This window comes from Cetorhinus maximus, chromosome 6 (genome assembly GCF_964194155.1).
Source record: "Cetorhinus maximus chromosome 6, sCetMax3.hap1.1, whole genome shotgun sequence".
NCBI lineage: Eukaryota > Metazoa > Chordata > Chondrichthyes > Lamniformes > Cetorhinidae > Cetorhinus > Cetorhinus maximus.
In genome coordinates this window covers 5580693-5603456 of record NC_135884.1, presented here as the reverse complement: position 1 = coordinate 5603456, position 22764 = coordinate 5580693, and the positions used below count along the sequence as shown (strand labels likewise).

The 22764-nt window shown below is 44.6% G+C and overlaps 1 protein-coding gene across 1 annotated transcript in view; it reads right to left on the bottom strand.

The window, feature by feature from the left end:
- Window positions 1-6404: 6404 nt before the first annotated feature.
- The window catches only part of LOC144681495 (monoglyceride lipase-like), an 83429-nt gene continuing 67069 nt past the window's right edge, over window positions 6405-22764 (bottom strand). Inside the window, exons 5-7 of the mRNA XM_078543120.1 lie at window positions 21405-21494; window positions 11977-12192; window positions 6405-6598 (exon numbers count right to left, since the gene is read on the bottom strand). Coding sequence (XP_078399246.1) covers window positions 6482-6598; window positions 11977-12192; window positions 21405-21494 — 423 coding nt within the window. The 3' untranslated portion in view covers window positions 6405-6481. The remainder of the gene's footprint in view (window positions 6599-11976; window positions 12193-21404; window positions 21495-22764) is intronic.

Below are 22764 nucleotides of genomic sequence, written 5' to 3'. Positions count from 1 at the left end.
CTGTTTTTGTTTTGTTTTGGATTTCCAGCATCCGCAGTAGCTTTTAGCTTTTTGTTTTTATGAGAACATTGGCTGTGGACGTGAGGGAATTTTTTTTCTTTTAATTCTCCCTCAGGATGTAAGGGTTGCTGGTCAGGCCAGTATTCATTGCCCAACCATAATTGCCCTTGAGAAAGTGATGAGCTGTCTCCTTGAACTGCCGCAGCCCATGTGGTGTAGGTGACATTGAAGGAACGGTGATATAGTTCCAAGTCAGGATGATGAGTGGCTTGGAGGGGAGCTTGAAGGTGGTGGTGTTTCCAAGCACCTGCTGCCCTTGTCCTCCTAGACTCTAGAGGTCATGGATTTGGAAGGTGCTGACCAAGGAGCCTTGGTGAATTGCTGTAGTGCACCTTGGAGATAGTACACACTGCTGCTACTGTGCGTCAGTGGTGGAGGGAGTGAATGTGGATGTGGTGCCAATCAAGCGAGTTGCTTTGTCCTGGTTGGTGCTGAGCTTCTTGAGAGTAGTTGGAGCTGCACTCATCCAGGCAAGTGGAACGTATTCCATCACAACTCTGACTTGTGCCTATTGGTGAATTCCCCCACTATCAACATCCTGGGGGTTACCATTGACCAGAAACTGAACTGGACCGGCCATATAAATACTGTGGCTACAAGAGCAGGTCAGAGTCTAGAAATCGTGCAGCAACTCACCTCCTGACTCCTTAAAGCCTGTCCACCATCTACAAGGCACAAGCCAGGAGTGTGATGGAATACGCTCCACTTGCCTGGATGAGTGCAGCTCCAACTACACTCAAGAAGCTCGACACCAATGAGGACAAAGCAACCTGCTTGATTGGCGCCTCATCCACCACTTTCAACATCCACTCCCTCCCAGTGGCAGCAGTGTGTACCATATACAAGATACACTGCAGCAACTCACTAAGGCATCTTCGAAGGAAAAGGGCAGCAGATGCATGGGACGCCACCTGCCAGTTCCCCTCTAAGTCGGACACCATCCTGACTTGAAACTATATTGCTGTACCCTTACTGACCCTGGGTCAAGTTCTGGAACTCCCTAACGGCACTTGGGTTGTACCTGCACCACGTGGACTGCAGCAGTTCAAAAAGATGGCTCACCACAAAACTTCTTGAGGGCAATTTGGGATGGGCAATAAAAACTGGCCTTGCCAACAACACCCACACCCCGTGAAAGAATTTTTAAAAAGTTTTAAAATCCCACAAGCGACAAAGACGAATGACCAGTTAGTCGGCTTTTGGTGATGCTGATTGAAGGAGGTCCTGTTTCAACCAGGACAGTAGGATAATACTTCACTTGCCTTCAAATATGGCCAAGAGCCTTTCAGTATTCACCTGACTAAATGGCCTTCATGTCACCCTTTTTTTTTTGGGCCTGGAATCTGCCTCAATCCAGAAGTGTGGCTGGGGCCACAGCTCTGGATCTCTTGATAAGAGCCCTGCAAACTGTATTAAGCTAGCACTTAGGAAATTGAAGAAATGAAGCAATTTACCACCTCCACCTACCCATAATAAAAGTCACACTAGTGTAGAGAATGTTGTCAGTTGTGGATCAGTGGGTGGCACTCTCACCAAGTGGTGGGTTCTGGTCCCAGTCCACAACTTGAGCACAAAAATCAAAGCCGACCCAATACAGTACTGAGGGAGTGCTGCAATTTTGGAGATGCTGTCTTTCAGATATGATAAGTGGAGGCTTTGTTTGTCCCCTCGGGTGGATGTAAAAGATCTCATGAAGAGCGAGCGAGTGTTCGCTGGTATCCTGGGGCCAATATTTATTCCTCAATCAGCATTACCTGGTCGTTATCACTTTACTGTTTGTGGGAGCTTTCCGTGTGACTACACTTCAAAAAGTATTTCATTTTCTGTAATGCACTATGGGATGTCTTGTGATTGTGAAAGATGCTATATAACTGAGAGTCTTTAATTCATTTAAGTGTGAAGTGTTAAGCCCCGACCATTGCAACCTCCCACCACCCCTCCCAACTGTCCTCGGTATAAAGATACATTGGACCTCCTCTAAAACATTTTTAACCCTGTGTTAAAATTAGTTATACAATTAAACAAAAAGCCAGGACAGACACGATGGACCAATTGGCCTCCTGTCCTCAATGATACTGTGAAAAGTGATCCATCACTTTTGCTAGAGGCTGATTGCAACTGGTTTCAATCATCCTTCCAACAGTTCACTTGCAAGAAAGACTCCCTTATTACTTCATGTGAAAAGTTCACAAATCCATTTATAAAGAGCATGTATATGATTTTGGTTTAAATAGACAGAAAGCCCACCCCAGCCCACAAAGGTATCTTGATGAGTTGAGTCAGGGGGTGAAGCATTCAATGTTAATATTTGTGAGCTAAGTGGGGTGATGCAGAAGTAGGATTGACCATTCGAGGAGAAGGTGGTTTGTGCCTTTGAAGTAGAAAATGACGATTTAATGTTTTTGGTCTGCTGCACATTTAACCAGGAATCAATGCTTATAATATCAAGAAATGGCAGAAACACTGCCAGAATATTGGCATTATTTTAATGAGTGCTCTGGAACATCCCCCCCGGCCAGGCACCAAATTCTCCAGCATTTAAATGGATGACTTTATGTTTAGGAAGTGTTCCATCCAAATAATGCATCATGTATGGAAAGATTTGATGAATCCTGGCATATTATGGTCAGGATATCCACAGTGGGGTGGGTGGGTGGGTGGGTGCGGGAGCAGGGATGGGGGAGGCGGGGGATAATTAACCAGCAGTCATTTAACCATATTGATGGTTTCAAATTCCTAACATTCTCAAGCTTTACTTGCAAATCTGTATTAGAGGCAAAAGGTTGTTGACATTTTTGGCAGGACTCTTAATGGTTGTGTTTATTTACTGAGAATATGGCAAGCAAGCATCTGTTGTCTTAAATTCACTTGTCTTCATAAACTGAACTGTAGCAGTGTCATCAAGATAAACTAGGCATTTTATGTGTGTTAGTAACCTGCACCTTTAAAATGGTCGATACTTACCACATGACTGTCAAATCTTCTTTCCTAATCGGATTAATACTGAAATCTCTGTGCTCTGTGGTGGTCTCATAATGAGAAATTGGGACTCCGTGCATTGGGTTTGAAAACTTGCTGAAACACCTTCTGTTATGCTGAACATCTCAACGACAGCAACTTGTATTTATATCGAGCCTTTAACATAATGAAACATCCGAAGGTGCTTCACAGGAGAATTATGGAAGAAAATATGAAACCGAGTCACGAGATATTTAATAAGAGAAAATAAAAACCCATGGGATCATGGCAAAGTGGCACATTGGATCCAAAATTGGCTCAGAGGCAGGAAGCAGAGGATTAAGGTAGAGGAATGTTTCTGTGACTGGAAGTCTGTTTCCAGTGGGGTTCTGCAGGGCTCGGTGCTGGGGCCCTTGCTGTTTATGGTGTATGTAAATGATTTGGACTTAAATGTAGGGGATGTGATCAAGAAGTTCACGGATGACACCAAAATTGGTAGGGTGATAAATAGTGAGGAGGATAGCAGTAAACTGCAGGAGGATATCAATGGACTGGTTAGGTGGGCAGAGCAGTGGCAAATGGAAAAGTGAGAGGTAATGCACTTGGGGAGGGCTAACAAGGCAAGGGATTACACTATGAATGGTAGGACCCTGGAAAGTACTGAAGATCAGAGGGACCTTGGTGTACATATCCACAGATCCCTGAAGGTAGGGCAGGTAGATAAGGTGGTTAAGAACGTATATGGGATTCTTGTATTTATTAGTTGAGGCATAGAATACAAGAGCAGGGAGGTTATGCTGGAACTGTATAAAATGTTGGTTAGACTACAACTGGAGTACTGCATGCAGTTCTGGTCACCACATTATAGGAAGGATGTGATTGCACTGGAGAGGGTGCAGAGGAAATTTACCAGGATGCTGCCTGGGCTGGAGGGTCTGAGCTATGTGGAAAGATTGGATAGGCTGGGGTTAGTTTCCTTGGAGCAGCGAAGGCTGAGAGGGGACCTGATAGAGGTGTATAAGATTGAGAGGAATAGATAGGGTGGATAGGAAGGCACTTTTTCCATTAGTAGTGGGGCCAATAACCAGGGGGCATAGATTTAAGGTAAAAGGTAGAAGGCTAAGAGGTAAGTTGAGGAGAAATGTTTTCACCCAGAGGGTGGTGGGAGTCTGGAACTCACTGCCTGAAGGTGGTTGAGTCAGAAACTCTCGTAACATTTAAGAAGTGATTAGATATTCACGTGTTGCCTTAGGCTCCAGAGCTATGGGCCAAGCACTGGAAAATGGGATTAGTGTAGTCAGGTCTTTGTTGACCGTCATGGACATGATGGGCCGAATGGCCTCCTGTGCTGTAAATGTCTGAGTCTATTTAGGTCAGATGACCAAAAGTTTGGTGAAAGATGTAGGTTTTAAGGAGTGGCTTGAAGGAGGAAAGTGAGGGAGAGAGAGGAGAGATATAGGGAGGGAATTTCTGTGTTTGGGCCCCAGGTATTTGAAGGTGCAGTCACTGATTGTGGTGCTTCTTGAGATGCCAGAACTGGAGGAGCTTGGTTTTCTCGGAATGTTGTGGATCTGGAGGAGATTAGAGAGATATGGAGGGAGATGAGGCCATGGAGGGATTTGAAAACAAGGATGAGCATTTTAAAATCAAGATATTGCTTGACCAAAGTAGGTCCACAGGCACAGGGGTGATAGGGGAACGGGGCTTGCTGAGAGTTATAGGCAGCAGAGTTTTGAATGCCCTAAAATTTGCAGAGGGTAGAATGTGGGAGACCAAACAGGACTGCGTTAGAATAGTCGAGCCTAGAGATAACGAAGGCATGAGTGAGGGTTTCAGGAGCTGATGAGCTGAGGCAGGGGTGAAGGGTTCATTGTTAATATTTTTGAGTTAAACGGGATGAAGCAAAAGAAGGACTGACCAGTCAAGGAGGAGGTAGTTTGCACCTTTGAAGTAAAAAAATGATATTTTAATGTTTTTAGTCTGCTGCATATTTAACCAGGAATCAGTGCTTGTAATATCAAGAAATGGGATGGCATTCCTTTCACATCAGCTGCATCTCTAGTGATAGATTAAACAGATTTCTTTCTTAATGTCTATCAAGCAGTTCCCAGGAAATCAATACCCCTGACACCAGAATCCTATTTAAAGTCAGGCAGCCGACTGCCACATTACACAGACTGATTAGAAAATCATTTCATAGACATTAAGCTCGTGTAGAATTCAAATGAGAAGTGTTGCAAGGACATTCATGCAATCATTACAGCACATCTCAAAGTAAGATGCTTGGGAATTTCCTTTGCATCGCACTGATACATACAGGAATTAATCATTTAATAAGCTGGCTAAAAGAGCAACATTCACTGCGCCTTGCAGCCTTCCTCCCAGTATCATGGGATGCTGAAAGGTGACAGCATGACTGAACAAGCAACGTTGCCTCTTTCACTCACCTGGGCAGCAGGCTACCTCTGCACAAATAGACCTCTTTGTCTCTTCTATGTACATATAGTAAAATCTGTCCAAGAACTGTGTCCTTGACAGAGAGGGCATTGTCAATCCTTTAAGCCCTACGTCTGACCACAAAGATAATCAGTTTTAGGGAGCTGTGTTATTGACAATACAGTAATATCCACAGTGATCACAGATACAAAGCAATATATACAGTCTGTGTGAAATCATTTTCTGAGGATTTGGTGGACCCCTTGCAACCTGTTCCTGGTCCCCTAGAGATCAGTGGCCATCCTGTTGAGAATCCCTGCAGTAAATAATTTCCCAGCTTTTACAATGTCATTGAGAAAGTTCAGGACCAATGAAAATATTTAAACCAAAGGGACTCTTTTCCCCTTCTTCATTGTCATCAGCATTGCTCACCTCCAGCAGGTTAACTACTTGCTCAGCCATAATGATTTCACTGATGGTTATAAAAATCAAATATTTGGTACTGAGGCTACTTCTGTTGATAGCGATTGAGGGAGCTCAGCGGCCTCACATACCAATGTTTGGGCGGTATACTCCTACCACAGCTTGGCTGACCAGAGGCTACCATGTGTGGATAGTGGGCCTAAGAGGTCACCAATGCTTGGATTTGAACCTTTATTACCCTTTATTGCACTCCTAATCTGTACATTATAATCTTGAGGGACTCTGTAACTATGGTGCTGGCCCTTGGCTCAGGTGGGAAAAGATGGCAAGCAGCAGACTGGAATTAAAAAATGTTGAGTGAGAACAGAAGTGTGCCTCCACACTCAGGAACAATAGCACATATCATATTTAACCTTGTTTTTGTGCTGTGTGAAAAGTGGCTGAACAGATGTTTATTTTTCCATGAGATTTTTTTAAAAAAGCTTTTATTTTGTTGATCAGATGGTTTGAAATTTGTTTTACTCCCCTCATCCTCCTTACCCCCAACATATTCAACTCCAATGGAAATGAAACAGGTTCCTTAAACTTTCCAGTTTCATATTTTTTAAGCTGTTAGTAACGGTGGTAGCCTTTGCTCCAGCCACGTATCAATCAAGAACATAACTTCACCAATAATGTCTGGCAACTCGTTTTGGAGCTCATGATAACAATCGGTGAAGACCTGGAAGAAGAGAGAGATGAAGATGACATAGCAACACCAAGGTTTGCATTGAAACAGTGCTCTATCATGCTTCAGAAACCAATCAGTGGTGCTCCATATACACTGAATTACTTTTCTTTTAATGAAGGCCAAAGCAGAAGCGATTTTGTTTTTTGACCCAGTGAGATCCCCACTACCATGAATAAGATGGAATGACCCATTAATCCATTCTCAGAGCTGTTGTTTCAGGAAGGTTTTTTGGTCAGGAAACCCTGCTCTTCAAAAGGTGCCCTGAAATCTTTAGCACCCCCCAGAAGTATTGGAACAGATAGACAGAACCTTGATTTAACATCTCAGCCAAAGGACCGGATCTCTGGATCTGCCAAAGAACAAATTCTGGCACACAGCTGTTGGGCCAAATGGCTGTACTGTTCACTCTCTGCATCTCTGGTACCTATCAGCCTAGATTATGTGCTTCAATCTCTCTTTTGTGCTTTACAGGTAAAAGTGTTATTAACTGATCCAAGCTTCATTATGGCTGTACTCAATCTCAAATGGTTTTGTTTTGCTGCATTTTTTTAGATTATTATTTTTTATTCATTCATGGGATGTGGGCGTTGCTGGCCAGGCCAGTATTTATTGCCCATCCCTAATTGCCCTTGAGAAGGTGATGGTGAGCTGCCTCCTTGAACTGCGGCAGTCCCTGTGGTGTAGGTACACCCACAGGGCTGTTAGGGAGGGAGTTCCAGGATTTTGACCCAGCACCAGTGAAGGAACAGCGATATATTTCCAAGTCAGGATGGTGTGTGACTTGGAGGGGAATTTCCAGGTGGTGGTGTTCCCATCTATCTGCTGCCCTTGTCCTTCTAGATGGTAGCAGTCACGGGTTTGGAAATTGCTGCCTAAGGAGCCTTGGTGAGATGGTATACGTCTTGTAGATGGTACACACTGCAGCAACTGTGCATCAATGGTGGAGGGAGTGAATGTTTGTGGGTGGGGTGCCAATCAAGCGGGCTGCTTTGTCTTGGATGGTGTCAAGCTTCTTGAGTGCTGTTGGAGCTGCAATCATTCAAGCATGTATTACAGCCTTGGTTCAAACATGGACAAAAGAGCTGAACTCCCAAGGTGAGGTGAGAGTGACTGTCCTTGACATCAAGGCCGCATTTGACCGAGTGTGGCATCAAGGAGCCCTAGCAAAATTGGAGTCAATGGGAATTGGGGAAAACTCTCCACTGGCTGGAGTCATACCTAGCACAAAGGAAGGTGGTTGTGGTTGTTGGAGGTTAGTCATCTTAGCTCCTGGATATCACTGCAGGAGTTCCTCAGGGTAGTGTCCTCAGCCCAACCATCTTCAGCTGCTTCATCAATGACCTTCCTTCCATCATAAGGTCAGAAGTGGGGATGTTCGCTGATGATTCCACAATGTTCACCATTCATGATGACTCAGATACTGAAGCAGTCCATGCCCAAATGCAGCAAGACCTGGACAATATCCAGGCTTGGGCTGACAAGTGACAAGTAACATTAGTGTCACACAAGTGTCAGGCAATGACCATCTCCAACAAGAGAGAATCCAACTATCGCCCCTTGATGTTCAAAGGCATTACCATCACTGAATCCCCCACTATCAACATCCTGGGGGTTACCATTGACCAGAAACTGAACTGGACTAGCCATATAAATACTGTGGCTACAAGAACAGGTCAGAGGCTAAGAATCATGCAATGAGTAACCCACCTCCTGACTCCCCAAAGCCTGTCCACCATCTACAAGATACAAGTTAGGAGTGTGATGGAATACTCCCCACTTTACTGGATGAGTGCAGCTCCCATAACACTCAAGAAGCTTGACACTGTCCAGGACAAAGCAACCTGCTTGATTGGCACCACATCCACAAACATTCACTCCCTCCACCACCTCACAGTGACAGCAGTGTGTACCATCTACAAGATGCACTGCAGGGATTCACCAAGGTTCTTGAGACAGCACCTTCCAAACCCACGACCACTACTATCTAGAAAGACAAGGGCAGCAGATGGATGGGAACACCATTTGGAAGTTCCCCTCCAAGTCACTCACCATCCTGACTTGGAAATATATTGTTGTTCCTTCACTGTCGCTGGGTCAAAATCCTGGAACTCCCTTCCTAACAGCACTGTGGGTGTACCTACACCACAGGGACTGCAGCGGTTCAAAAAGGCAGCTCACCACCACCTTCTCAAGGGCAATTAGGGATGGGCAATAAATGCTGGCAGAGCCAGCGAAGCCCACATCCCATGAATTAATAAAAAAGAGAGTATTCTATCACACTCCTGACTTGTGCCTTGTAGATGGTGGACAGGCTTTGGGCTGGTTACTCGCCGTAGGATTCTGAGCCTCTGATAAATTAATTGATAAACTCAAGCTATTCTATTGGAGTAACAAATCCATTGGGATGGATCATGCTTACATTGTATAAGTGAACAGTACCGGTGGAGAGGGTGAGGGGCTGAGGGGATGTTGCAGTTGAGTGAAGGAAAGAAGGGGGTGGGGGGTGTCATGCTGACTGGCTGCCTGATCCTGGCTATCAGCTGCAGACCCTGAAGCTAGACAGCACTGCTCCACTAACACGAGCCACCACATATAACGAGCTGTATGTTTGGGGTGGGGGACTGGACACTGGACTGTAAGATCCCAATGAAGGACTTCACCTGGAATGGTTGTGATGGAATCCGTAGTTTTAAAGCTTGTAGTTTTTGACATATACCATAACTGAAAAGGGAAACTGAGAAAGGAAACTGAACTTTCCAGTATAATTTCCAGACTAATACTGAAACTAAGATTGGAAACTTCTGGGAGACTGAACCTTGTTGAAACATATGAAAGGACATATGAGAGTCATCAGAGCTCAGATGATGATGATTCCATAGGTGCAGTACAGGCAGGCTGAGGAAGATGGAGGCTAGATCCAGAAGCTGGGAATTGGCAAATATACAGTTGCTGCAGCTGTTTCTGTTACTTGAAGATAACATTGGTGGATCTACACTATCCAGCCCAACATAAGCAGAGTTGAGGAGGTTCTGCAGACATGTGCCATTTTTGGTGAAGACTGTGTCTGGGGGACTCGGGTTGGTTGTGTGCTGCTGTCGGCTGGGGGTCAGACTAAATCTGAGAAGAGGAGGAGCTGAAATTCTTCGTGAGGGAGACAGAGTTTTGAAAAAGTTTGTGACTGAGGTCGAAGACAAAGCATCTGTATGGGCCACTGAGCCAATTCATAAGATCTGGCTTAGTTGCATCTGCCATGTTAATGTGTAATTTATAGTTTATAATCAACCGCAATTTGACTCTTAGTCTATGCCCTCGATTTTCTGGGTAGACATATTTTCCACTCCCCACAACAGAAAAGTCGATCTTGAGTCTGCAGCCCTGTAGCGATAATACGCTTGGACCAGCCTTAATGGTTTCAAAGTGGGACTTCCACCTCCATTTGGGAGGGAGTCCTGCCATAGAAAGCTATCAGCCAATCCCAGCAATGCCAAGATCGAACGGCGACCCCTGCTATAGAGAGTCATGGAGCCTGGACTAATTGCCAAGTTCAATATTTTGGGTGAGCTTGGCTGGGAGACCCCAGCGAGGGATCAGGGTAGAGAGGGTTAGAGGGAGAATTAAAGTGGTGGGGGTTGGGGGGGGGGGTGTTAGAAGGGGTGTCTCCAATGTGCACAGGGGAGTCCCTAGAGGTGCTCTCCACTTCCTGACATCAGCCCGCACAGTGAAAGCTGCTGGGCCATCCACCTTCCAATGCCGCACGTAAAATAGCAGTGGAGGTGGAATGAGGCCCTTAACTGGTCACTTACGGGCCCCAATAGGTTTCCTGACACCTTCCCTGCCGCTGTAATATGGGAGACAGGTCAGTGGTGGGCGCAAAGGCAGTGGGAAGGCCACCTGCTTTATTTTATGAGCACCCCCCCTCCCCACCTTCAAATACACCAGGGGTGGGGAGACACAAAATCCAACCCAGTGTTTAATTGATGCTAATCCTGGGTTTTAGAGTACAGGTGATTATCTAAGATAATATTTACTTTGTATTTGCTTTGTTTGACATTTTTTGGTAAAAAAAATTCTTTTGTTTTAAACTCTGTAATATTCTGCCTTCATTCTTTCAGTAAATAACTGGGACTTTGGATTTTTTTTTAAAGTTACTGGCCTCTACCAAGGTTGTAACATGGTTTAAATACCAGTAAAACTGGCTGTTCAAGAGTACATGCTGGGAAGGACCGCTTACTTCCACCTCTGTAACATTGGCCCAACCCTGCCACCCGCCTCAGCTCATCTACAGCAGAAACTCTCATCAATGCCTTTGTTATCTCTAGACTTGACTGTTCCAATGCACTCCTGACTGGTTTCCAACATTTTACCCTCAGTAAACTTGAGCTCTTCCAAAACTCTTCTGCCCGTGTTCCAACTTGCACCAAGTCCTGTTCATCCATTACAGGTGTTTACTTTTTTTTTTCATTCACGGGATGTGGGCTTTGCTGGCTGGGCCAACATTTATTGTCCATCTCTAACTGCCCTTGAGAAGGTGGTAGTGAGCTGCCTTCTAACCTACATCGGCCCTCGGTTAAGCAATGCCTCGATTCTATAATTCTCATGCTTGTTTTCAAATCCCTCATGGCCTCTCCCTTCCCTTTCTGTGTAAGCTCCTGCAACCTTCTGAGATCTCTACCTTCTTGCACATTCCCCGAATTTAATCACTCCACCATTGGTGGCCGTGCCTTTAGCTGCCCAAGTCTTAAGCTCCTTCCCTTAACATCTCAGCCCCTCTACTTCCACCTCTCTTCCTCCTCCTTAAAACCTATCCCTTTTGACCAAGCTTTTGACCATCTGCCCTAATAGCTTATGTGGCTCGGCATCAAATTTTGTTCAATAATCGTTCCTGTGAAGCACCATGTTTAAGGTGCCGTGTAAATGCAAGTTGCTATTGTTGACAAAATTTCAAAGAATATTCTGTAGATTTTCTGGAAAGCTATAGATAAGGGGATCTTGAGAGACTGTGTTGAAACCATCAAAACATCCGGTTCAGTTGGTGCCATGAATCTGCGTGATCACGGGAAAGGGAAAGGTTGAAATTTCCTGAAAGTGGATACTTTTTCGCAAGGAGGCTATAAGCTAAGTGTCTGTGGATTTTTAACCTTTCAATGCTCACAAAGTGTGAGAATTGGCCATATTAAGTTTCACATTGAATTACCTCTAGTTACCGTGCCTCTCTCTCTGTAAACCTGCGCAGATTTAATGTTAAAGGAACCATTGGTTGAAAAAGGTTTAAAGTCTTCATTGACCTCACACATTGGATCACAGAATGAGGCTATAAAAACACTACATTGAGTTTAACCTGGCTTCTACCTCCGGGAAACATGCATCACCTTAAATGTCTTGTCGATGCTGGCCGCCTTCATGTACATGAGTTGGGACCCTCGGATGTCGGACAGTTTGTCCATTTCACCATGTAAAATCAGCAACGGCATCGTGATGAAGGGAAGTATTTTCTTAACGTTGTTCAATGCAGTTAACACCTCAAAAGCAAATTTAACTCTGACAGGAACGTGGCAGTTGAAAGGGTCATTTATGTAGTCTTTCACCTGCAAGAACCAAAACAATGGACATCTCATATATAAATAAGAGCAAACCACTGCGGATGGCCGGGAACCTGAAAATAAAAACACACAACGCTGGGAGAAACTCAGCACCTGTGGGGAGGGAAACAGAAGTTAACGTTCGGTATCTCTCTTCTTCAGGGATAAAGAGAAGTAGAAGTGCGATGGATTTTTATGGATTGATGGACACCTCATGTGGTGACTTCAACAGAGCAGCAATGAAACTCAGCCTCTAATCAAATCATGTGAAACTCAAGCGGGAGAGGAATTGTCTGCCGTTTTTCGTTTTGAAATTGGGAATCCTTGGCAGCCGACCAAGAGTAGAAGGCAAAGGTAAATGTGCTCCACATTCTATATAATTCTATGTAAACACAGACGCACCAGGGCAGTCACGTTTGGGATTTGATTGTGACCAAGTTTAAATTGAAGCAGGAGAATCACCTAGACCAAGCAGGATAAACGGGAAGGGCATCAGGAGTGAAGCAGGTAGAACATTGGCAATTGCCACCCCGCCCAAGGAAGGAACGGGGGAGGTTGATGCGGAGGAATTGGACAGGCAGGAATGGAGAGCGGTGCACCTCTCCCAAAAGTTTCACTTTGCTCAGCTTTTGTACCTCCAGTGTTGACTCCAATTTTAACTGAGCCGGGACTTCCTCTTCACCTCAGTACCTTGCTCCACTCTCAGGCACCACTAACTGCATCCTTGCAGCAACTTGGAGATGTCTCTGATTCCTGGGCTCTGAACGGAGGCAAGCTGAACTGAACCATACTGATCCTGACGCAGGTATGATACATACTTGCACTTCAGTATAAACCATCCGAGTCTCCCAACACCTCACATTTAAAATTCTCATCTCCCTTGCGTTGAAATCGCTTTGTGCTTTGTTCTTACTCTCTCTATCCTCCAGCTCCACAAATCCCCCAGCCCCAACCCGCCCCACCCCGAGAACTCCCTTTCCCTCCAGTTCTGGTCACTGTACTTATCCCCCTTTTCTCCCACTATTGGCTATACTCCTCCCACTACCCCATCCACCTCTCTCTCCTCCTGTGATAAAGCTTTTGATCAGCCCTTTTAACATCCGCTGCTTTGGCTTGATGTAACTTTATTCTCGTATTTATGCTTCAGTGAAACCCTTTGGTGCATACCTCTATGTTAAAGCCACAATGTAAGTACAGGGGGAAATGGTGGTGTAGTTGCACTGTCACTGAACTGGTAGTCCAGAGGCCAATGCTGATCCTCTTGGGGACATGGTGGCATTTAAATTCAATTATTTAATCAATTCAATTAATTAAGAAAAACTGTAATTGAAAGCTAGTCTCAATAATTGTGACCATGAAACTAAAAACCCATCTAGTTCACTAGGAAGGAAGGAAATCTGCTTTCCCTACTTGGCCTGCCCTGCGCATGACTCCAGACCCACAGCAATGTTGTTGACTCTTATCCACTCTGAAGAACAATTAGGGATGGCCAACAAATGCTGGCCTTACCGCTTCCAAACCCGTGACCACTACCATCTAGAAGGACAAGGGGCAGCAGATGCATGGGAACACCACCACCTGCAAGTTCCCCTCCAAGCCAGACACCATTCTGACTTGGAAATATATCGCCGTTCTTCACTGTTGCTGGATCAAAATCCTGGAACTCCCTTCCTAACAGCACTGTGGATGTACCTACACCACATGGACTGCAGTGGTTCAAGAAAGCAGCTCACCACCACCTTCTCAAGGGCAACTAGGGATGGACAATAAATGCTGGCCTTGCCAGTGACACCCACATGCAACGAATAAAAAAAAGATTGTTTTCATTATCATCATCAGATCTGGCCCTGATGATAGTTTCAGGCTCCATTTATACTTTAACCAACATGTTGATGAAAAGCAAACCCACGTCAACCCAATGCTACAGTTTTAATGTAATTATGCCTTTAGATACTCTGGATCATGCTTCAGTGTTGTATATAACTAATCATTATAGTGGTGCTGAGAATTAATTGGTTGGGGTAATCTACAATTATCCCCTCTGTTGTAGTCTGCAAGTTTCCCTCCAAGTCACTCGCCATCCTGACTTGGAACTATGTCGCCATTCCTTCACTGTCACTGGGTTAAAATCCTGGAGCTCCCTCCCTAACAGCACTGTGATTGTACCGACACCCCATAGACTGCAGCAGTTCAAGAAGGCAGCTCACCACCGCCTTCTCAAGGGCACTTAGGGATGGGCAATAAATGCTGGCCCAGCCAGTGGCATCCACATCCCATGAATGGGTAAAAAAAAAATCTTGTATGCGTTTTTCTATTTTTACCAATGGTACTACAACCAATGCTTCTCTTGTAACAATCAAGCACCAAATGTTTGCGCCTGCACAGAGGGAGGCTATGGGTTAATTTTGAATTATGTGAGCATGTTGTGGTGCTTTTTATTTTTAACCTTATGGAATTATAGGAGTTTGACGATTATCAGAGCAGGTACAAACTACAAATAAAGCTATGGAGCCACTTGTTGAGATTTTAACAAGGTCCCCAACGAGCTGAGGTCTACAGAATTTGGTGAATGTTACTATTGATGACTAATGCATTTTGTTTAAGCTCACCATTTAAAAGACCTGATCTACCCTTGGTGCCACTCACCCAGGATCTGAAAGGTAACCCTTCCGTGTCTTGTAAGCAAAATACTGAAGCCCCTGTTAAAATGATTTTTTAATGGAGGATTGTTCCTCAAATCCCTTTTGATATTCTACTCTGAGCTCTATAATGCAGAAGACTTGACTAATAGATAAGACTCGTAACACTTTTTCAAATTGTGAGAACATAACTTAAGAAACATGAGTAGCAGTAGTCCCAACGGCCCCTTGAGCTAACTCCACCTTTCAATACAAATCTGGTTGATCTTCTACTGATCCAATCAACTTTCCCATCTGTTCCCCATATCCCTTGATTCCCTGAGAGATGCAGTATCCATCTATCTGTCTTAAATATACTCGATGGAATATCCACAACCCACTGTGGAGCAAATCACATCACAAGACTCAAGGGCCACAAACATTGACAAAATTGTTGGAAAAAATTTTGAGGGATAGCATTAATTGTCATTTCAAAAGGCATAGATTGCTCGAAGAGAGTCAGCAAGGATTTGTTGACCAAGGGAAAATCACGTCTGGCTAACTTGATTAAATTTTTTTGAGGAGGTAACAAGGAGGGCCAATAAGGGTAGCCCATTTGATGTATTCTACGTGGATTTTAGTAAGGCTTTTGATAAGTTCCCACATGGTCGACTGGACAGAAAAGTAAAATCCCATAGGATCCAAGGACATGTGGCAAGTTGGGTCAGTGGCAGAAAACAAGAGGTAATGGTTGACAAGTGTTTTTGTGACTGGAAGCCTGTTTCACGAGAAGGATGCACGGTCTGTAGCTAACTAAAGAAATTACGGATAGTATCAAATTGACAGAAAATGCAAACAAAGCTGCGAAGATTAGTGGTAGGCCAGAAGATTGGCAAAATTTTAGAAACCTGAAAAGGATGACTACAAAAAAATAGGGTGAGAAATTAGAATATGGGAATAAACCAGCAAGAAACACGAAAACAGACAGTAAGTAAGAGTTTTTACTAGTATATAAAATAGAAGAGAGTAGCTAAAGTCAACATTGGTCCCTTAGAGGATGGGACTAGGGAATTAATAATGAACGACTAGTATTTTGTATCTGCCATCACAGTATAAGACACAAGAAGCACCCCAAGAATAGTAGAAAATCAAGGAGCAAAAGGGAGGGAGGAACTTAAAATATTCACTATCAGTAGAGAAAAGGTACTAGAAGACCTAATGGGACTAAAGGCTGACAAATGCCGTGGACCTGTTTGTCTGCATCACAGAGATAGTGGATGCATTGGTTGTAACCTTTCAAGTTCCCTAGATTCTAGAAAGGTTCCAGTGGATTGGAAAACTGCAAATGTAATACTCCTATTCAAGAAAGGAGGGGGGAGACAAAGCAGGAAACTACAGGCCAGTTAGCCTAACATCTATCATTGGGAAAATGCTAGAATCTGTTACTAAGGAGGTAATAGCAGGACATCTAAAAAAATCATAATACGATCAGGCAGAGCCAATGTGAATTTGTGAAAGGAAAATTGTGTTTGATAAGTTTATTCGAGTTCTTTGAGGATGTGACAATCAGGGTGGATAAAGGGGAATCAGTAGACGCAGTGTATTTGGATTTCCAAAAGACATTCGATTTGGTGTCACATACAAGGTTACTGCACAAAATAAGAGATTTTGGTGTTGGGGTGATATATTAGCATGGATAGAGGATTGGCTAACCAACAGGAAACAGAGAGCTGGGATAAATGGGTAATTTTCAGGTTGGCAAACTAACTAGTGGAATGCAACAGGGATCAGTGTTGGGGCCTCAACTATTTACAATCTATATACTCGGATGAAAGGACAGAGTGTATTGTAGCCAAATTTTCTGACAATACAATGACAGGTAGGAAAGCAAGTTGTGAGGAATCTGCGAAGGGATGTGGATAGGTCAAGCAAGTGGAAAAAATTGGCAGAAGGCGTATAATGTAGGGGAAAAAAAGAAAATTAGGAGTATGAGAGGTGTTCTTACTGAAGCACATAAGATCCTGAGGAGATTTGACAGAGTAGATGCTGAGAGGATGTTTCTCTTGGTGGGGAGTCTAGAACTAGGGGACACAGTTTCAAAATAAGGGGTGCCGTTTGAGACACAGACAAGGAGGGATTTCTTCTCTCAGCGAGTCATTCATCTTTGGAATTCTCTACCCCAGAGAACAGTGGAGGCTGGGTCATTGAATATAATAAAAGGCTGAGTTAGACAGACTTTTGATCGACAAGGGAGTCAAAGGTTATGGGGGACAGGCAGGAAGGTGGAGTTAAGGCCACAGTCGGATCAGCCAAGACCTTATGGAATGGTGGAGCAGGCCCGAGGACTGAATAGCCTACTATTTCTTATGTTCTTTTGCTTTCCAGTGGAGTTTAGCAGGGCTCATGACTGAGTCCTTGCTTTTTGTGTTATATATCAATGATTTAGAATGAAGTGTCAGGGGCACGTTTAAAAAGTTTACAGATGATACAAAAATTGGCTGTGCGATTGATAGAGGGGAAGAAAGCTGTAGACTACAGGAAGATATCAATGAAGTGGTCAGGTGTGCAGAAAATGGAATTCAATCTGGAGAATTGAGCTGGGTGAGTGATGGGAGCGTTGTGCATTGATTACGTGAGGAGTTGGTTGTGGGTAGGAGATGTCATGTGAAGATGCATTCACTGACCTTGACCACCCACGTGAGGTCATTAAACTTCTTGCAGCACTGCTGCCCGGTGCTTGTGGTGAGACTTGGGAATTTACCTCCATGGCCACCTACTCCCAGTCATTTCAGTGCATGTTCCTTGAGGGTCTCTTAGTTCCCTGCAGAAATATGGACTTTTGTCTCCAGTCAATCTCCTGGACCAAGGCCTTCAGCACCACATCAGAGAACGTAGGCGCCCTCTCTCTTCCTCATGGCTCCATTTGGGGTTCTTCTCTTGACAGCCAGTTCCCTCTGAAATAGTCAGCTGCCACTTCCTTCCAGTAACTACTGCTCCCTTTTAAGAGGGACAGGCTGCCTTTAAGAGCTGGAACGCATGCCTGCCATGCACTCTGATGGGCCTGTTGTTTATCATTCAGCCAGCCAATAGCGCAGGTCGCACTTGGCTGAACCAAATTTGCATGCTGCCTACTGCAATGGGATCGAGCATGAACTGATCATGAATCATGTCTCCTGTACCTGAAAACAGGAGCAAACTAACCTTTAGCCCAAGAGACGTTGAGTGTGGCAGTGATGTTTTTGTACTTGAACATTGGAACACAAGGAGACCATTCAGCCCCTCAATCCTTCTCTGTCATTCAGTTGGGTTATGGCTGACTCACATCTCAATCCCATTTATCTGCCTTTGATCCGGATCCCTTGATGCCCAACAAGAATCTATTGGTCTCAGTCTCTGAAGCTTTCGATTGACCCCCAGTATCTTAACAGCCTTTTGGAGGAGAGAGAATTGCAGAGAAAATTCACTTGTGCTTTTGATGTGAGGCTTTTAATCAAAATTTCAGGTGCATATCTAAGGTATCTTGACAATATTGATTGCTGTAGGCTGATGAAAGGTGCAATTGTTTCAGGATTAGACAGGCCACATGGTGGAAAAGGGATATTGGCAGATGTTTTGCAAGACATTATGCAGTTGGGTGGTGTCACATTGGAGAACCAAACATATAAGATAACTTTTACAACTGTAAATTAGGGCCCACTATTTTGTTTTGGCCTCCATTGTTTTCTGCCTCAGTACCACTTGTTGACAAAGAGTGCCCAAGGTCACAAAGACTCTTATGAACCCTCAAGCTGATATTATTGTTAGCAGATTTGGTAATAAGAAGGGGCGGAATTTTATGGCCCCACTTGCCGGTGGGATTTTCCCGTTCTGCTGAAGTCAATGACTTTTGAACAGCTTGCCGCATTTTATGGCTCTAGCCCCACCATGGCAGGGCCGTAAGATTCCACCCAAAGACTTAATTCGCCTTTCGCGATCTCAGGAAGCCCAGAGGTGCTTCTCAGCCAGTTAGGTACTTTTGAAGTGTAGTCACTATTGTAAGCAGGTCATCTGTTTTAGTGCTGATGGTGAGGGATAAGTTTTGGCCAGGACACCAGGGAGAATTCCCCTGTTCTTCTGCCTTATATGGATCCTTGACATTCACTTGGGAGTGTAGACAGAACCACTACTGCTCAATTCCGCTTACAATCCTTAACTACTCATTTATCAAACTGGGTTGCAACAACAAGGGCAACTTTTAGCGAGCACTTGTACAAAAACGTCCCAAGGCACTGCCTAAAAGTGCAATAAAAAAATGCCATCTAGGTGCAATATTTGAACGGATTTCTTTTTGAAGTGGGTTTCAGCGATGACCCAAGCAAATATACCTCATTTACCTATCTGAGAAAGACAAGCAGTGCGTTTTTATGCTCTTTTCATATTACATTTAATCCCCTTGGAAAGGGGATTTTGTAATATTCTTTTACCACCTGATGTAGCTTGGCATTACTCTCAACTGAAGATTGACGGGTCTCACCTCAGGACTTGGGCATATGATCTAAACTAACATTTTACTGCAGTACTGAGGGAGTGCTTCACTGTTGGATTGTCAAAGGCATTATCCTTTGAATAGCACAGTATTCCAGGATGGCTCCCTGTCCATATGAATGCTAAACTTCCTAAGGTACCTTCCAAAGATAAAACACAGCTGGCTGTGAAAAAATGCAGCTGACTGCGCCAGAAAGCTAGAGCTGCACAGTCAATTGAGATGGTTTAGGTTCTCCCTCCATCATTTTCACATGGTCCATCTCTGACACTTCCCTTCCCTTCCTTGACCTCTCTGTCTCAATTTCTGGTGATAGACTGTCCACCAATATTCATTACAAGCCTACCGACTCCCACAGCTACCTCGACTACAGCTCCTCACACCCCGCTTCCTGTAAGGACTCCATCCCATTCTCTCAGTTCCTTCGCCTCCGTCGCATCTGTTCTGATGATGCCACTTTCAAAAACAGTTCCTCTGACATGTTTTCCTTCTTCCTTAACCGAGGTTTCCACCCACGATGGTTGACAGGGCCCTCAACCGTGTCCGGCCCATCTCCCACGCATCCGCCCTCACACCTTCCTCTCCCTCCCAGAACCATGATAGGGTCCCCCTTGTCCTTATTTATCACCCCACCAGCCTCCGCATTCAAAGGATCATCCTCCGCCATTTCAGCCAACTCCAGCATGATGCCACCACCAAACACATCTTCCCTTCACCCCCCCGGCGGCATTCCGCGGGGATCGTTCCCTCCGGGACACCCTGGTCCACTCCTCCATCACCCCTACACCTCAACCCCCTCCCACCGCACCTTCCCATGCAACCGCAGAAGGTGCAACACCTGCCCCTTTGCTTCCCCTCTCCTCACCGTCCAAGGGCCCAAACACTCCTTTCAAGTGAAGCAGCATTTCACTTGCACTTCCCTCAATTTAGTCTACTGCATTCATTGCTCCCAATGCGGTTTCCTCTACATTGGAGAGACCAAACGCAGACTGGGTGACCGCTTTGCAGAACACCTTCGGTCTGTCCGCAAGCATGACCCAGACCTCCCTGTCGCTTGCCATTTCAACACTCCACCCTGCTCTCATGCCCACATGTCCGTCCTTGGCCTGCTGCATTGTTCCAGTGAAGCTCAGCACAAACTGGAGGAACAGCACCTCATCTTCTAACTAGGCACTTTACAGCCTTCCGGACTGAATATTGAGTTCAACAATTTTAGATCATGAACTCTCTCCGCCATCCCCACCCCCTTTCCGATCCCCCTTTTTTTCCCCAATAATTTATATAGATTTTTCTTTTCCCACCTATTTCCATTATTTTTAAATGTATTTCCATCCATTGTTTTATCTCTATCTTTTCGCCTATTTCGATCCCTTCCCCCCACCCCAGCCCCACTAGGGCTATCTGTACCTTGCTCGTCCTGCTTTCTACCCTTAATTAGCACATTCCTTAGATAATATCACCACCTTCAACACCTCTTTGGCCTTTTGTCTATGACATCTTTTGGCTAATTCCACCTATCACTGGCCCTCTATCCAGTTCTGCCTGTCCCACCACCCCCCCTCACCCCTTAAACCAGCTTATATTTCACCTCTTTTCTACTTTTACTTAGTTCTGTTGAAGAGTCATACGGACTCGAAATGTTGACTGTGTTCCTCTCCACAGATGCTGCCAGACCTGCTGAGTTTTTCCAGGTATTTTTAATTTTGTTTTGGTTAAGGTTCTTGCTTGGTAAGGAAGGGTACTAGGTAATGTGGAGACAAGGCAGGAAATTGTGATTACAAAAGCTAAGAGCTTCCACAGCCAAGAAAACGGCAGTGCAGGCTGGATGGGCTGGACCTGTATTTGCTTTGCAGGTAACTTGGAAAGTTTCATTACATTAAGGCAAAATGTCGTTGTTGCTGCTGGGAGAAAATGCATGTCTGCTCAATAGACCTAATGTAATGGATTAACTGAGGGATGTGGTCTAGGCTCATTGCTGTTCTGGTGAAGAGTTGATGAACTTCAACTGAATCTGAAAGTAAGATCTAATAAATTCTTTATTCAAATGCAAGAAGAAAAGGAAGTCACTGCAAACCCACCTGTGCTTCATCTCTTGATGTGAAACGGGGATCAATGTATCCCAGAGGTGCATTTGGCAGCAAGTGACACACCATTTTGGAAAAGAGCATCTAAGTGGAGAAAGCAAAGCAAGTCTGGGTAAGTCAAATTCTTTATTTGGATGCTTTTGTCCTTGAGAGGATGGAGACATAAGAATCAAAATGACAAGCGAAGGGGATATCTACAAATTAATGCTGTTGGTTCAGTGCATATGTCAGGAACGCAGGTGTGTGAGGTCATTGACCCACACACTGGGACAAAAGATTCTTGGGGCAGGGGGTGGGAGGTCTGTGTGGTCGGGGGTGGGGGATGGTGGAGAATCTTCACCTCCACTGAAACTGTGACCTTGGTGGGAAAATTCCTGCTGGGAATAACTAGTTCAAAGACGGGAATGGCCTATCCCTGCCACTGACATTTCTTAACACTGTTATGAGTTAGGAGTTTAACTTATGAAGAAGAGTTAATGAAGGTGGGAGCTTTTCCTTTTGCAGAGAGGAGAGGTTGAGTTTACAAGGGCAACTGATAAAGCCGACATGAGCAAACTGATTCAGTTACCAGGTTCACGTATTAAAAATGAAATAGTTCAGAGTGTGAAGGGAAGTCTGGCAGAGTCCCTCCATCCAAAGGGACATGTATGTGTGGAATAGCTTGGCAGGGTAGATCAATGTGGTAACTAGGCTCAGTTGGTGGTCAAGCCAACACTGACAGCACACTAAGATTGTTGATTCACACCTCACTTTAGAACTTTGGCACATGATCGTGGCTGACACTCCTCGTGTCTTACTGAGCACGTGGATGAAGCACAGAACCGAGACGCAGTCTGCTCAGTGGACGTTTAATGTCACTAGCTGCAAACTGGAAGAAGAGGAGTTTTCTCCCGGTGTCCCAACCAACAGTCAAACATTATTACCCCCTCTAAATAAAAACACATTAATTGGCCATTTGTTTTATTGCTGTTTGTGAGAACTTGCTCGAATGGCTGAACTAGCAATCCGGAGGCCTGAAGTAATAATCCAGAAAACACAAGTTCAATTTTCACAGTGACAATCTGAAGACTTGAATTCAGTTTATGAAAAACTTGAAATAAGAAAGAGTTGCATTTCTATAGCACCTTCCACACTCTCAGGATGTCCCAAAGTGCTTTACAACCAATGAAGCATTACTGAAATGTAGTCATATCATCTAGGAAACTGGTCGATACTGGTGCCTATGCCCTACATGAGCCTCCTTCGGTTCTCCTTCATCTCTACATATCCCTCAGTTCCTCTTTCCCTCATGAGCCTATCTGGCTTCCCGTCAAATGCATATGTACCATTCACCTTAACTGCTCCCTACAAGCGA